Source organism: Pangasianodon hypophthalmus, chromosome 9 (assembly GCF_027358585.1).
Source record: "Pangasianodon hypophthalmus isolate fPanHyp1 chromosome 9, fPanHyp1.pri, whole genome shotgun sequence".
Taxonomy (NCBI): Eukaryota; Metazoa; Chordata; class Actinopteri; order Siluriformes; family Pangasiidae; genus Pangasianodon; species Pangasianodon hypophthalmus.
In genome coordinates this window covers 10,683,355-10,698,772 of record NC_069718.1, presented here as the reverse complement: position 1 = coordinate 10,698,772, position 15,418 = coordinate 10,683,355, and the positions used below count along the sequence as shown (strand labels likewise).

At 36.7% G+C, this 15,418-nt stretch overlaps 1 protein-coding gene across 2 annotated transcripts in view; it reads right to left on the bottom strand.

Annotated features, from left to right (window-relative positions):
• Window positions 1-152: 152 nt before the first annotated feature.
• pdgfrb (platelet-derived growth factor receptor, beta polypeptide) overlaps window positions 153-15,418 on the bottom strand; it is a 44,912-nt gene continuing 29,646 nt past the window's right edge. Inside the window, exons 7-23 of one of the 2 annotated variants that reach the window (XM_026918918.3) lie at window positions 14,788-14,968; window positions 14,590-14,705; window positions 14,348-14,471; window positions 12,171-12,379; window positions 10,785-10,879; window positions 10,012-10,144; window positions 9,429-9,533; window positions 9,205-9,315; window positions 8,956-9,118; window positions 7,929-8,095; window positions 7,193-7,308; window positions 6,806-6,928; window positions 6,156-6,267; window positions 5,901-6,000; window positions 5,499-5,604; window positions 5,057-5,325; window positions 153-4,673 (exon numbers count right to left, since the gene is read on the bottom strand). In XM_026918918.3, coding sequence (XP_026774719.2) covers window positions 4,553-4,673; window positions 5,057-5,325; window positions 5,499-5,604; window positions 5,901-6,000; window positions 6,156-6,267; window positions 6,806-6,928; window positions 7,193-7,308; window positions 7,929-8,095; window positions 8,956-9,118; window positions 9,205-9,315; window positions 9,429-9,533; window positions 10,012-10,144; window positions 10,785-10,879; window positions 12,171-12,379; window positions 14,348-14,471; window positions 14,590-14,705; window positions 14,788-14,968 — 2,351 coding nt within the window. In that variant the 3' untranslated portion in view covers window positions 153-4,552. The remainder of the gene's footprint in view (window positions 4,674-5,056; window positions 5,326-5,498; window positions 5,605-5,900; window positions 6,001-6,155; window positions 6,268-6,805; window positions 6,929-7,192; window positions 7,309-7,928; window positions 8,096-8,955; window positions 9,119-9,204; window positions 9,316-9,428; window positions 9,534-10,011; window positions 10,145-10,784; window positions 10,880-12,170; window positions 12,380-14,347; window positions 14,472-14,589; window positions 14,706-14,787; window positions 14,969-15,418) is intronic. The other variant, XM_026918919.3, reaches the window with a different exon arrangement.

Sequence of the window (15,418 nt, the reverse complement as noted above, 5' to 3'; positions counted from 1 at the left end):
ACATAATCAATACTGCTAAGCTGCAACTCATTTTGTAGTTGGCTGAAACTCCATATCCCCTGGAAAACTCTCTGACACTCTGTAACTCGGCTCACCCCATTCCAATGTGTTCTTGATTAACAAACTGTAAAAAAAGAAGCATAATACTTAAAGAGGCATAAACAGGATTTTTTTCTCCTTTATCTTTATTATAGGTTTCCTTTACATATAGTACATTCAGTACAATAACGTACAATATACAAAATATTTATACAAAAATACACTTGTAAACATACATAATGTAGAAGCTTTGGTACCATAGCGTGTATAATATTTCCTCATAAAGTGTGATTTATGATGTGGCACTAAATAAGGTTTGGCTCATATACAAAAAAAAGGCTACAATAAAATCTAAAAAAAGTCAAAAGAAAGCAAAGCACTATACTTTCTGTGTGTTTTACAAAATAGATGGCTGTTTTAGTGGGTATATGGTGTGGGCCATTGCTACTGTTCTGAGGTTAGTTTTTACTGTTTCTAGTAAAATGATCAACTTTCAGATTTTGTAAAAATGAGATTGGCCCTTTATTGGTGTAAAAAGAGACTTTTACTGCAGGCTCAACACTGTAATTCTATGATAACACGAAGACAGTAATGATACAGAGTCTCGTTTAGCAAAAATACGTAACACAAAAGATAAAGTTTCACACATAGAGTTGCCCTGTATCTAGTACCTTAACCTGTGCTGTTTCACTAGTGTTTCAGTCAGAAGGTTACAATGCTGAAGGAAGGAAATCATTCTTTTTATAATACTGCATCAACAGTATATAATACCTCTATTTAATGTACCTTCATTTCACTCATTAAAGTAAAAAAAAAAAGAAAGAAACAATACCAAAAAATATATCATCTAGGTCATAATTTCCCATTAAATTTTAAAGTGCAAATTTGCTACAAGGCTGTAAGAATTCCTTCCCCAAAAATGTAAAATATAGAAAATCATATAAAAAAAAAACAAAACAAGCATATGTAGTTCTTTTGCATAAGGCTCTGTTCGACCATTGTGAAATAGAAAATACTTTCATAGACTTTCCAAAAAAATGTCAGTTCCTGTTTTATAGATGAAATAGAATGAACAATTTACAAAATAACAGTCTTCAGTTCTAAAAAAAAAAAAATTCAAAAAAGCAATTTCCATGTCATTTCGATACTGATGATGTATTGTGTACAGATTCACTATAGGCTTTTAAACACATTGGAGTCTACCATTCTTTCATATTCTTGGAAATAACTCAACCTGATTTTCTGTTCCTGTCTGACTCATAACTACTCATGAGTGTATCACTTGCAAGATTTCAATATGGTCTCATGCTTGTAAAATTCCCTTGACTCCATTGGCATAAAAAGTCATGGTTAGATTTGTTCAGAAGGGCATTTTGCTATCCAACAAAAATGCACATTTTGCCATTTATTTTAATGAAGACAAGGTGCACAAGGCAGCACTCACCAAAGCATAGAAATTGCATTCACCAGAACTGCTTTTGTCACAACATCCTGTGACATGGCCATGTATCAGCAATAGGAGACAGTCTGGGACAGGGATCAGCTTATGTTGAGAAAAATAATCATACTTTTTAGCTCACCTTCAAGAGTTTTACAATTCAGCGCTAAAGACATATAAGGGCAGCTCATGGCAAGCCTCAACTTGGACCACTGTCAATGTGTGCACAGGTCTATACGTATTGTAGCACAAAATATGTGTTATATTCACCTAAAAGCGATGACCAACCAGCAACATGAATCAATATATTTTCGACAGATCCCGAAAACTCCTTGTGAATGTCACCTTCAGATTAAGGCCCCATCCACATGTATACAGATATTTTTGAAAATATATTTTTGTGCTGCGTTCGACTAACTCGGAATTTTGGACCATATCCTTGGGGAAGAAAACTCCCCCTCAACTGCCACTAGGAATTCACTAGTTTTTGAACATGCCTGGTAAGACCAAAGACTGTATATATGACTCCCATTATGCAGTTTTGAAGCAACAATTTGGTTGAAATTGGTAGACTGAGTTTGTGCAGTAGGTCAAAATTGGAGCCAGAGTCTGTGCAGTAGAGATCTTGGACCCAGAGCGTGTGCAGTACACACTGCCAGTTGGACAGTAGGTCCGCCTCTTGTCCGCCCATATTGGTCTACATTCCAGGAGCATGCATGTCAAGGGATATTACCTAAACTTAAGATTGCGCATTGAGTGCTAGCTCAGTGTGGTAAGTACAGTATTATTAATTAATATGTAAAATGCTAAATTGTAGTCATATAATTTGTGCACGTATATTGATTTTACCATTGTCAGGAAGAGATTTTAGAGTTTTGAGTCATGACTGACTGAACTACCATTTAATCAAAATAATGGAAATATAAGTAGATAATGTAATGTACCAACTGTAAATATATTGGTAAACAGCAGTCAACATTTAGGCTCCTAACACAACCGTAACAATGTCGTAATTTTTGAGGAAAAAATGGTGTTCCTCATGATTTTCATCCAGCTCTGTTACCTATCTGAATGGAGGGGTACATGCACTCTTATGCCCCACTCATTCTGTCAGTGGAGTTCATTTAAGTAGTGACTGGCTAACCTTACCAAGCTACTTTGAGTGTTCGCTAAGGTCATAGAGTCAACAGGAATTTAGCTAGTGTTAGCTGCCTTGGTTTTTGCCATCACTTCATTCAGACATGTTGGTTTGTAATTGTTATAATATCACTACAACAAGCCAGCTTAGACATCAAAATGAGCAAAATACTACAGTAATTTGTGGAGATTTGGACATTTGAAATTTGGCTGGTTTTCCTTTCGCTAACATGGGAATGGCTGGGGTTAAATACTGTACTGCTGCCAGCCACTAAAGGTCTTGGAGATATTTAGTATTCACTTTTAAATTGTTACTTTTTCCACCCATACAGTCAATGATCAAGCTGTAAACTGTTAATGTATGCATGGTACAGATCAGGCAGTATTGGAAATAGCCTAATTATATGGTGAGCCCATATGAACACCACTACAATGTCGTAATTACAACGCAGAAACTAACAGGAGAAAAGGTCTATAGTACACTAAATATTCTTACCTTTAACTGTGATCAAAACATCATTTTCCTCTTGCTAATGTTCACAGTCTAACTGCATGACAGTTGGGTTGTTTTTTTTCCCGTCTTACTCTGGGATCCCCCTACCGCACGCCCTTAGATGGAAAATTCTGAGTTATGCGTCGAATGCAGCATTAGAAACACTGATGTTTCTGCTTTGATATCTACTCCTCAAAATTCAAATAAAACTTTCCCTCAAATAAAACTTTCAATTCCTCCCCTGTAAGATATTGAAAGAAATCTGATATAAGTTGCCTGTAGTAATCCTAACTCTTCTCACCCATACTGAATAATAATTGTTTATAAGAATAAAAAAAAAAAAGAAGGAGGTTTGGCCAAAAATTAATATATTGAGGCCATCAGTTAAGTTTCTCAAGATCTATTATATAATTTGTGGCAACTATTGTATTTTAAAAAGAGAGAGACAGTGAAATCACTTGAATTAGACCATTGTGGCCAAATGAACCTATGCATGGAGCTGACTGATAATATTCCACTTTTCGTCAATCTCGGAATGACACATGATGGAGTCACTGGTGCTGTAACATGGATATAGCATTAGTCGACATCATATTAAAGCGAATAGACTTTTTCATCTGTTACCACCAAATAATTAACTGGAGGCCACCTATGAAGTATGACGTTCCTGAAATGTATTAAGTCATGGCTACTTTGTGGCCACAAAATACTTATGATGTAATCCATTGTACTTGGAAAAATCCAACCTCTGACATGGAAAAGTGCAATGGAACTGTCATTCAACTCGGAATTCCGAGTCGAGAACTCGGGCAATATCTACCTTGCCTGAGTTCTGTGACGTAAAAGCACCTGACGTCACAACAGCAGTTGACAGTAAACACAATTCCCTTTGCCTTATTTTCTATTTGATAAAACAGATTGTTCTTGATAGCTTTTCTTTTGTAAAAAGGTTTTAACAGCTTTAAGTTTAGTCTAGCTTTATAAGCTTGTAATGTAATTCGGCTGATTTCAGCCCAATTTTACTAACACAATAAGGCCAGTGACAGATAATTTTTGTGAGCAAAGATGATCAACACAGTTGACCTACATATTATACATAATTTCTTTTTGTTAATCACACAGAAATAATTCATGTACATCATATTAATATGTTTAACAAATTCAGAGACTGGACATACAAATATTAACTTGCTGTTGGCATCCATGTCTTTCTGAGCCGAAGCACTGGAATGCTTTTAGATTGGAACTCTGATTTCCGAGTACAATGGATTGTAACAATAGTTTGTCATCTTGAAATATTAACTTATGGCCTCAATATATTAATTAGTGGTCAGAAATAACCACTGTGTCACCCCATAGGCTGTGTATTAACCAGATGCTGTGTCTGCTTTTTGTCTGAATGTCAGTCGCAGATTTTCTCCAGTGTAAGAGGAAGCTACATGGTGTTACAGGAAGCTCTCCTCTGCGTCAGGAGTATTGGAGTGTTCCTTCAGTTGATCATTGCACTCTTGTTCTGCACTGGGAGCCTCCAGTGATGCTGTCTCTGCCTCAGACCCTACAGAACTGCTGAGACGAAAAAAAAAAAAAAAAAAAAACCCTTAAGGTTCCAGAAACACTATGCAGAGCATTTTATTTAAACTCCTGACAAAAGGATGTTTCTGTTTTCAGAATAAGACAATTGTACAAGAAAAAGCACTTTTCATCAGATGTGGTGATTTTAACGAGTAGGGTTTCGGGAACTCTCAGGCTGGAGAAGAATTAAGTCATGAAATTTGCTTATATGTCTAACTTGTAAAAAAGAGACATCGACCCAATTCTGTAACCACCATGTGAGAACCATGCCCATGTGAGTAATCTCTCCACATGAGGAACTGGTGCATCATCTTTCCTGTGCCTTAAGTGGTTTAATCTTGTCTGCATTTTTGTGCTGGACAGGAAGCTGGTCCTACCTGGAGGGGCTTTCTGTTGGCATACTGACTTCCTGGCACTCTTCTTCAGGCTTGGGGTCAGGGATAGGGATGATGTAACCATTATAAGGTGCTGGTGCCATCTCTTGATCAGCCTCTAGGCAATGGTTAGGTGTGGAGGATGGTGGGAAAATGGTGGAAGGGGAAGAGGGAGGGAGTGTGCACAAGAATGGAGAGGGCACCCTGGGCTTGCTGCGTACCACGGCTGGATGATCACTCTTCTGAAAGCTCTCACTGACCTGGGAGTATCGCTGGAGAGAGAGAGAGAGAGAGAGAGAGAGAGAGAAAAAAAGAGTCATTGTTGCCTTCCAGCAGTCTGACAGACCGGATTTAGAGGAAGATTAGTCTACATTGAACATCCAATGAGTAACGTGGACATGGAAGTTTTGTGAATCATTGTGAAATCCAAGGAAACAGAAAAAACCTTTTTATAGCCTTCGGTAAGCATGTTCCCCATCTCCTGCACCAGATAGGAGAACTCCGGCCTCTTCTCAAACTTCTCTTCCCAGCACTTCCTCATCACCTCATAACTGGAATAGAAATGTGTTTGGTTTTCGCATGGAACATTTAACGCGTGTCAGAATAAATCTACTCGTACAGGTACATTTTTCTTCCCCAAAGTAAGATCCAGTGTGTACATTACAAAATGTTTAGTTACAGTTATTTTCCTATAACTAAAGGTTTGTTTAGATAGTTAGAGTACTGGATTTAACTTGAGTTTGTACCTTTTTCTTTGGGCAAGTGCAGTTTTTTTCAGAATTAAAGTACTGTACATGAAATAAAATATATTTATTTAAACAGAATGAACAAATCAGATGAGACCTACATTTCCTCTGAAGCGTGCATGGGTTTAGCCATCCGATAGCCTCTCTTAAGAGCGTTATAGAAGAGCTCATTCATAGGGAGATCTGGGTATGGGGTTCCTCCTGTAAGAATAATTTTTAGGAAAAATCTCAAATTAATGAAATATTTTATTCAGTAGGGATTTTTTTAATTTATCACAGATGGACAAATGAGATAATAAAACAATTATTTTATTCATATCCAGATTTAATTTTGGTTCACATGATCAATAACTCACCCAGAGTGAATATCTCCCACAGCAAAATACCATAAGACCAGACATCACTGAGTGTGGTGTAGAGGTTATGGAAGATGCTCTCTGGGGCCATCCACTTCAGCGGCAGGAACGTCTGCAGGACACACACACAAAACAACACTCAATGTGAATGATAATGTGCATCCAAATTAGTGTACATGCAACACAAAAAGCACAAAAGGCATCTTTCTTTAAGACTCCTGTGGAGGAATACTTTACCTCTGACTGTTATAACATGCTAACCCTTTGTAAATTAAAAATTTCCTTAATTAAATAACAGCACATTTTTATTCTATTGATTAGACAGATTATGTGGCTCGAGAGTCATACACGTATCTGTGTAAGTTGCTACTATATACATGAAAAACACATTAATATAAACCTGTGATTTGTATTACATCTGGCGCTGCTGTCAGAGCTGCTGTTATAAAGAATTATTCAAAACTTTTTGACCAATCAGAATCAAGAATTTAACAGCACTGTGGTATAATGTAAATTAGTATTGTATGGTGAAGTTCAAGAAGCCTTAATATTAATATGCAACATAGTTATTGCAGTTCATGCAAAATACAAATCCTCTGAAGAAAGACTGAAGATCAGTTAGAGAATTCTGTTTTCAGGGTTGTACTCACGCTGCCTTTGGAGATGTAATTGTTGTCATGCATGATGTCTCTGGCCAGCCCAAAGTCACAGATTTTCACCAGTTTTCCCTCACATATTAAGACATTCCTAGCCGCCAGGTCCCGGTGAACACACTGGAAGGTCCAGAGAGAAGAGATTTGTAGTGTATATTCATTTAAAAAAAAAAAACAGACTATAATATTTATGCACAGATGTCTTTGGGGCAAGTGTGTGATATATAAGCATATAGTTTGCACAATACTAAACTGGTATCTATAAGCTTTTCTTACTTTACTCATCAACTTTATCTCTCTAAGGCCAATATAAAACTATATAATATACGTCTAAATATGTGCCAGAGAACTGTGCAACGTTTGTATAGACATCTGATACTGTACATTTTTGGAGGCCAGAAACTCCATGCCTTTGGCCACCTGGAAGCTGAAGCCCACCAGATCAGAGTAGCTCAGAATGGGAGAATCACTGATGACCAGTGAGAGGTCCACTCTGTGACCTGAAACACACACACACACACACACACACACACAATTGTATTGATATACAGTACATTTTGTCATTATAAAATAAACATAACATGAATTCACTCCCAGTAGCACCAGAGGATTATATTGTTCTGACATAGCCTCTAAAAAGGCACATCTGTTCAACAGCTGGCTGGCATGTCCAGACATTTAACAATATCTAGCTGCCAAAATACATACTTAATAAACCATGACTTTATTTTAATAATATTCTCAGCCTTTGTTTGAATAAAAATGACTTTTTTTTTAAATACTGTGTATAGTTCAATTCAGTGAATATCGTCACAAATCTATGTTTTTTTCATTACTTTTGGTTGTAAAGATAGAAAAACTATCCATACACACTTGTGTTATCATGCATGCAAACTATTAATGATACAATAAAACTGTCCAAAAAATCACTTATCTTGAGCTAACTTCAGATATAAATATCTTGAAATATGCACTAATTTCTAAACCTTGATGTGTATATTATGAATGAATATTAACTTTTAGAGATAGCTTCTTGTACCGTTCTTTAGTAAACACTGGCTTTTTTACAATGACTGTATAATTCCTTTAGACTATGGCTTTGGTCTTGATGTGTGTCTACCTTGTTCCTGGTAGATGTCCTGCTGATATGGTGACTCATATGGAGATGGCTGGATATCAGCATATTTGATGGTGTCTGTCAGCTCTTGCATGGCCACATATTCAGTCATATCCTCTTTCCTCATGTCCATATAACCACCGTCACTCTCAGAGCCAAATGACACGTAGCTACAGGACATAATATTACATAACATTACATAAGAGCTCCTATGGCTTATGGCTAAACACTCTTTACACAACAATAATAATAATAATAATAATAATAATAATAATAATAATAGTAGCCAATGAAATGTTTTGAAATGTATTGATTTTTTTTTATATATTTTTTTTTTTACTGTAGACCTTGCAGCACCATGCGCACACACAGTCACACACTCATTCACACCTAGCGGCAGTTTAAAATTTAGAATAGTCAATTCAGAGGCTGGCGTGCTTTTAGGAGGTTGGAAGAAATCAGAGAAAGGAAAGTAATTCAATGTAATGCAGTCTATGTTATTTTACTTATTCCCAAATCCAAATGACTACCATTTTTAGCTTAGTCACTGTTATTAGCTAGATAACTAACATAATTTTAACTTATTTGAGTATGATAATAACTGTAAGGTTCCAGATAACCAAAGAAATGCGACTGGGTAAACACATTTGATATAGAGCTTTTATTTGACCTGTGGGCCACCATAGTAGAGGCTTATTCTTAAAAATAAAAATTGAAAATTACTAGACGTTGTTGACAATGTATACATTTCTATCCATTAGATTTATTACTTGCAAGCTGATGGATGTGTTAAATATGTGGGAAATTCATCATGACTATCGTTAACCTGGTTGGGAGAAGGTCAAGTCATGCACTTCTGTGGTTAGTGCTACGTTCAAGAATCTAAAATACAAGATAATTTTGTTCTGTTTTTTTTTTTTAAAAAAAGAAAATAAGTAGATATGATTGGTTCTGATTGGTTCCTGTATTTCTCTGTATATAAGGATGCCAAAACCTTTAAGCAGCATTGCAAGTTGTTTCAGTGTCCTACCCTTTCCCAGAAGGCACAACTGAGTCGATGCAGATGTGGCTGTCGCTGCCGTTAGCCAGGTGGATCTTGTTAGCGTAGTTCTGCAGGAAGCTCTGCTTGTTCCTGTGAAGGTAGTCCACCAGGTCTCCGTATCGACAGAACTCCGTCACCAGGTACAGAGGACCTTCACACGTGATGAGATGAGCATGCGTTCACTCTCCATAAAGCACCAGTTGTGTTATCAATGTGAGTGACTTTACAGTACATTACCTTGTTTGGTGCAGGCTCCCAGCAGGTTGACGATGTTAAGGTGTGGACCCAGGTGACTCATGATCTTCAGCTCGGACATCAGAGCCTGGGTCTCGCTCCTACGCGCCGTTGCTGGAGGACACCACAGGACCCAATTAACAATTACACACACACCATAGCATTAATTGTTTGAGCATGTAGTAGGGAAGAGGTTTTAGATACATCAACAGGGTTTAGTGCTTTACATTTGAGCATTTTCACAGCCACTTTAGTAGAAGACTGGGAATTGGTGAGTCCATATGCAGTTGCCTCTACCACTCTGCCAAACGCCCCTGATCCCAGAACGCGACCTAAAGAGAGTCAGACATGACAGTCACTTTCATTTTACATTCAAACACGGCCGTAAGCTTTTAGCAGACCATGGCTTCAGCAGTCGGATGAAACCAAGATGTCAAGAAAATTCTACAGAAACTGATGATCTTTATTTGAAGTTAATCAGAATCACTATATTGATGGCAGGTGTTTGAATGTGATTGGTTAATTCTGAGCACAGACACATGCCCCATTGTGCACACTTATACACTTTTTTCCCCCTTAACATGTTTTTATTTGTTTTTCGCTTGAATTTTGTTCACTAAAGGTGGAAAAAAATCTGACATTATTTATCTTGGTTTCTTTCTTTTTTTTTACATCACATAAACCTGCACTTTTAACACTTTTTTTATGTCCAGGAATATTTCTGGTCTGCAGTATGTTACTACAAATGAACAACAAAATGTCAAGTTATTTAGGTTTTGAATTTGAATTTGTAAAAGTCCTAGCATGTACCGAGGACAAGGCTGTCTCGAGGCATCTCCCAGGCCAGGTCATAGGGGAGGTGGACAGGGTCCACGTAGATGTACTCATGTCCATCCTGACTCACAGACTCAATCACCTTCCATCTGATCTCATAACGCGGCTTCTGCAGAGATCACACACAAACACAAACGCATATTTTGCGTTAATAATATAGTGTTTATTTCTATATTGTTGTGTTTTCCTGAAAATTTATCTGGTTCTTATTTGTAGGTTTTAATTTGGATATTTTAATTTAAGTTTTGCTTTAGTTTCATAGTTATAGTGCAAATTATGAAAGATTATGACCTTCAAACTGCAAGCACTAACACAAATTCTCACAATAGAAATCTAATTTATATTCATTTTTGCATTTATTATTATTATTATTATTATTATTATTATTATTATTATTATATTAATTGTTTAGTGTAGATCCAATTTTCGTTTTTTTTTTTTTTTAAGTTTACAAGGGAGTGCTTGTTCAGGTGTTGGAAACTTGGTGAATTATTAATGTTTTTATATAGCAGTTAAAAATATAATAATCAGAATATTAGAAACACTGATGACATCACAGTCTGAAAGCTTAGGCAGTGCAAATGAACCCAGAAGCCGTGTAATACATATTACTATATGCTTATGCCAAGAACACTTTTAAAGTTATAAGCAAAGTAAGTGGAGAAAGGCCATTTAGCAAGCCTTGTTTGCAAGTTTAAATGGCAATTAAAACAATCCATGTGTAAGTATAAAGCTGAGATGTCACTGACCTTCCTCCACACTGCGATTAGGATGATGATAAAAATGATGGCTATGACAACTAGTGCAAGAACCGCAGCCAGAACAGCCACCTGTGAGAACAGAGCTGAAAAGACAAAGACACACATATTATTTATCAAAGTTGTGCATGGTCAAATCAGGCCATAAATCAAGCATACACAAATTCCAACCTGAATTTCCCTATTCAGCAAATTCATCTTTAGCGAATCTGTATAACTGAACCCAAATCTGGTCAGAGTGTGTGTAAATTTGAGCACCATACTTTAACAAGCTAAAAATAGCAAATAATATTGAATAAATCATAATTGTGTTAAAATATAGGTAATGGGATTTATTGGCATGATGTAATTGGTAAATGTGCATCAGAATACCCAATCATAAATCTTTATTAGCTCATTTAGTCTTTCTGTTGAGTACCATGCATTTGTGTAGAAGAGCCACTGCTTGTACACACACCGGGGCTATTTAAACACGCTTGAATATCATTGCACGTTTTTTGAGGAAAACTAAAACAAACCAGACCTTTTATTCATTTTGGTGGTCTGTTTTTCAGCATTGGAATGGTTTTTCCTCTTCTATCATAGCCTTTGCAAGGCTTGGCACTATGGGACTCTTTATCCTGTCTCTTGGAGCTGCATTAGCTGATGGTTCAGTATGGGCTTGTAATTAGATTTGACTTGAGCTAAATCTGAATGATTGAGTACAAACAAGAATGTGGAATTTAAGTGTGGACCCTTCTGGGAGTCCACGGGTCTAAATTTCATTGATGAAAAGCTGGATATTGTAATGCTGAAACTGTTGTTTCTTCTCATTGTTTAAGTCTCATATCTGAACAGTGTACTGTAAATAGGAAATAGCTTAATAGAAGCATATCTTTCCATTGTAGTTTGTTCACTCTGTTTATTGTCTGCAGATGCAATCATGTAATCTTTTCATAATTACATTTGTTTAAATGCACTTGCACCAGCATCTACAAATCTATCATCTCTGTTTCTACCTGTAAATTAAAATGTCTTAGAAAGCAGGCCAGTCAATATACTGCCTCAGACTCATATACTTATTATTATGTGAATATCAAATAACCTCAGGGCAAATTAAAACATTAAAAAACATTATTCTGGGATATATTGCACACACATGAATATGATTGGCTAATCTTTCAACTGAGTCTTGAATTCATCTACCTATAATAAACAGTTAGAATAGGAGAATATAAATAATTTTGTGTCTGGGTTTCAAAGCAGCAGACTTTCTCAGTGTTAACTGAAAAAAAAACAGCTCAGACAGAATAACTTCCTTTAAAAACTCATAATGGATGTAGTTTTATAGCACAGGACATGTGTTAGGTTTGTAACACAACAAACCAGGACACTCACTGCTAGTGACAAGTCTGATGTCCCGTGCCCGAGCTCCTCTCTCGTTCCTGGCCTGGCAGCGGACAGTGATCTGCTGAGGACGGAGAAATGTCACCTGGCTGTACACCTGGTGGATCTTGCGGCTCTCGTTATAGGTGTTGTTGTTTACAATGTTGATGCTCTCTGTATCTGCCACTAGGGGGCTCCACACAGTGCTTTTGTTGCCGCATCTGAAGGGGAAAAAACACATTACGACGACAATAAATGAGAGTATCATCATCACCACACTGAAGTTCTGACTGTGCATTAAGATTACAGCTTATGAATAAATCATAGAAATTTATTTATTTTTTTTCAGAAGTGTACTCATGCTCACTTAATGCTTAGCAGGAGCAGAAGCTCTTCAGCATGATATAAGACATATTCGAGGCCAACTATAATGGAACCGCTTATGCTGTGTCTATTCTTATCCAGATTAAAACACATTAGTGGGCCATAAAGGATGTAGGTTTACAAAATATATAATGCATTGTGTAACAGCTGAGCCTGGCCTCTAGAGCTGAAGTGATTATTAATGAATGGGGGCCACCCAAAGGTGAAATGATGTACTGCAATATATTTTGGAGTAAGAAGCTGGCAGTTGACCACTTCTTCAAAGTGATACATGTCGAAGATTTATACAGCATAACAGGGTCCTGCTGGATACGTGCTGGAGTTATAAGTAAGGAATAAAATACTACGGGTATGATGTAATAGGAAAATAATCAACAGTCTAGTGGTGTGATGTGGCCTGACGTGAAGCAAAGTTAATGTTACCACCGTGAAGTTGATTATTTTCCTACAACAGCATGCCCCAAAGTTCTTTATTCCTCTTATACCACAGTAAATTACCACTGATTACAAATGTAGTTACTAAAGAATGACACATCGTACTTTTATCCAAATATAGATGAGTTTAATTTTTGTGGAATGCCCATGAAACAATTTAGTTCTTGTTATCATTATGTTATATAGCTGCTATAAACAGTTATCCCTTCATCAGCATCTCTTTTTTGTCTCTCTTAAAGTTAATGATACAAAATTTGTCATCTTCCTGGAAACCACAAACTGCTCTGTCTTGAAGACTTTCCCATGGCGGAAAACTTAAAGTTACAGCTTTACCACTGACAGCGGAGACTCCACTTTACATTACACTTTTTTTATCTGTTTATGTGGAGCATCTGCCATACAAGCGCCTGTGTAAGCTGTTACTAGAGAAACTACAAGGTATTAGAATTAAAACAAAAGCATTAATTAGTTAATCTGTCTTGCAGCCAGAACTACTGTCAGAATTGCTGTTATAGAAAATTAATCAACACCTTCTGACCAATCAGATTTGAGAATTCAACAGCACTGTGACAGAAAAGAGAAATAATTATCTAGTAATTCTAAAATTAAAGGAATACTTCAGCATCTTTCAGGATTAAGAATCTTTTTGTCTTTCCACCACACCTGTTGTGTATGTGTGAATGGTTCATGAAATAATTTACACACATTTAAATGTATTCCGAAAAGAACAGAGAGCCTGTTTACTTAAAACTCACTTATAATGGAGGTCTAAGGGCAGTTGTTAAGTGGTTACATTAAACATTTTTGTAGAACACTTTCATTAAATCTTCTAAGGTGTTTGTAAATGAAATCTGGATAATTTTTCACACATGGTACTACCTTTCCAGAAAGAAGATTTTGTGGTAATAATTGTGGGTCTGAGGGAACACTAATACCATAAACCTTCAGGAAATGTCAATTATCATCACAATTAGTTTTTACTATACTGTAGTGCTGAAAAGTTTGATAAAAAAATACATGTGATCTTTATAGTTAGACTATAACAATTGTGTATTTAAATTATATAGTCACGTTTTTTTTTTTGCCAGAATTCAACAAGTGCCCTTAAATTTACATTATAACTGAATTTTAATTAAATGTTTTTTACCTTCTTTTTTTCAGAGCAGGGAAATGTGTTGAAATTATTGTCCATGGTAATTGAACATATGCTACACATGTAGTATACATAACAAAAGTTGGAGTATTCTTTAATAACAGTATTCTGTGGCCTGGATGAATGAAATGCTTTTGACCTGATGCTAATAATGATAAACTAATAGGACTGGCAGTGTTGATGAGGATGATTGCGATGGTAATGAGTGTGTACACACTTGTGAATGCTGTCACAGCTGAACCACTGGATATTGGGGGATGGGACTCCCTCTGCCACACAGGTGACAGCGTGCTTCTTCTCCGGCAGGTGATGATCTGAAAGTTCGGTTATCTGAGGGGGAACTGAACACAGAAGGAAGATCTTCAGAAAGATTTATTTCTACATGAATAAAAAAAGGATAAATAGTCTCAGATTTGGGTAGTCATTTATGGACAGGAGGTAGGTGGCCAACTTTCTCACCTTTAACCACTAGGTCAAAGGTCATCTCTTTGGAATCATCCTCATTGGCGACATGAACAGTGTAATAGCCTTTCTGCTCTAGGCGGATTCTCACTAGAGTTAATGTGCTGACGTACCTACAGCAGCGAGACGTACACATAGTAAGCGTACATTCAAATAAACTGTTCCTTCTGTCATTCCTTCGACTCATTTCATTACCTAGTCTCTTGTTCCTGTCTCGTGTTGATGACGTTGTCTCCATTGATCATGGCTCCATCTTTGCTCCAGCGGATGTGAGGCTTGGGGTATGCCTCCACCTCCACCCTCAGCTCCACGTTCTCATGCAGCAATGCTGAGACATTAGGGTTTAGAAATGAGCTCAGCTCGACAAAACCTCTCTCTGAAAAACAAGACACAATTCATCAGTATTCCACTCATGCTGTGTGCAGCATTTACATCATCTCTAGATGGCTTTGGACTTACAGTCCTCTCTCTCATGACTTCATCCTCTTTCCTATTATTTTAACTCTAGTTACTCATCAGGTTATCATTACTGAATAATATGCTTTAAGATGAATGACTGAGTAATAATTTGAGACTTGAGGAGTTTATACAAAGACAGAAATGTAGATTTTAGACTTATGTAAGCTTCTGTTTTTCTCTGTTAGTCACTAATGCCTTAGCTGAACCCTGCTTCATTAAACTGACATATCAACATCAATGCCATGTCATATTTCTCCTTTTACAACACCGTTTTGTTACAACACAGTTCTTTTTTGGATTCCATTTCAGTTTTGTACTCTTTTTAACGTGATGGTGGGAAGAGTGGAATAGGTCATGTTGTGTTTGT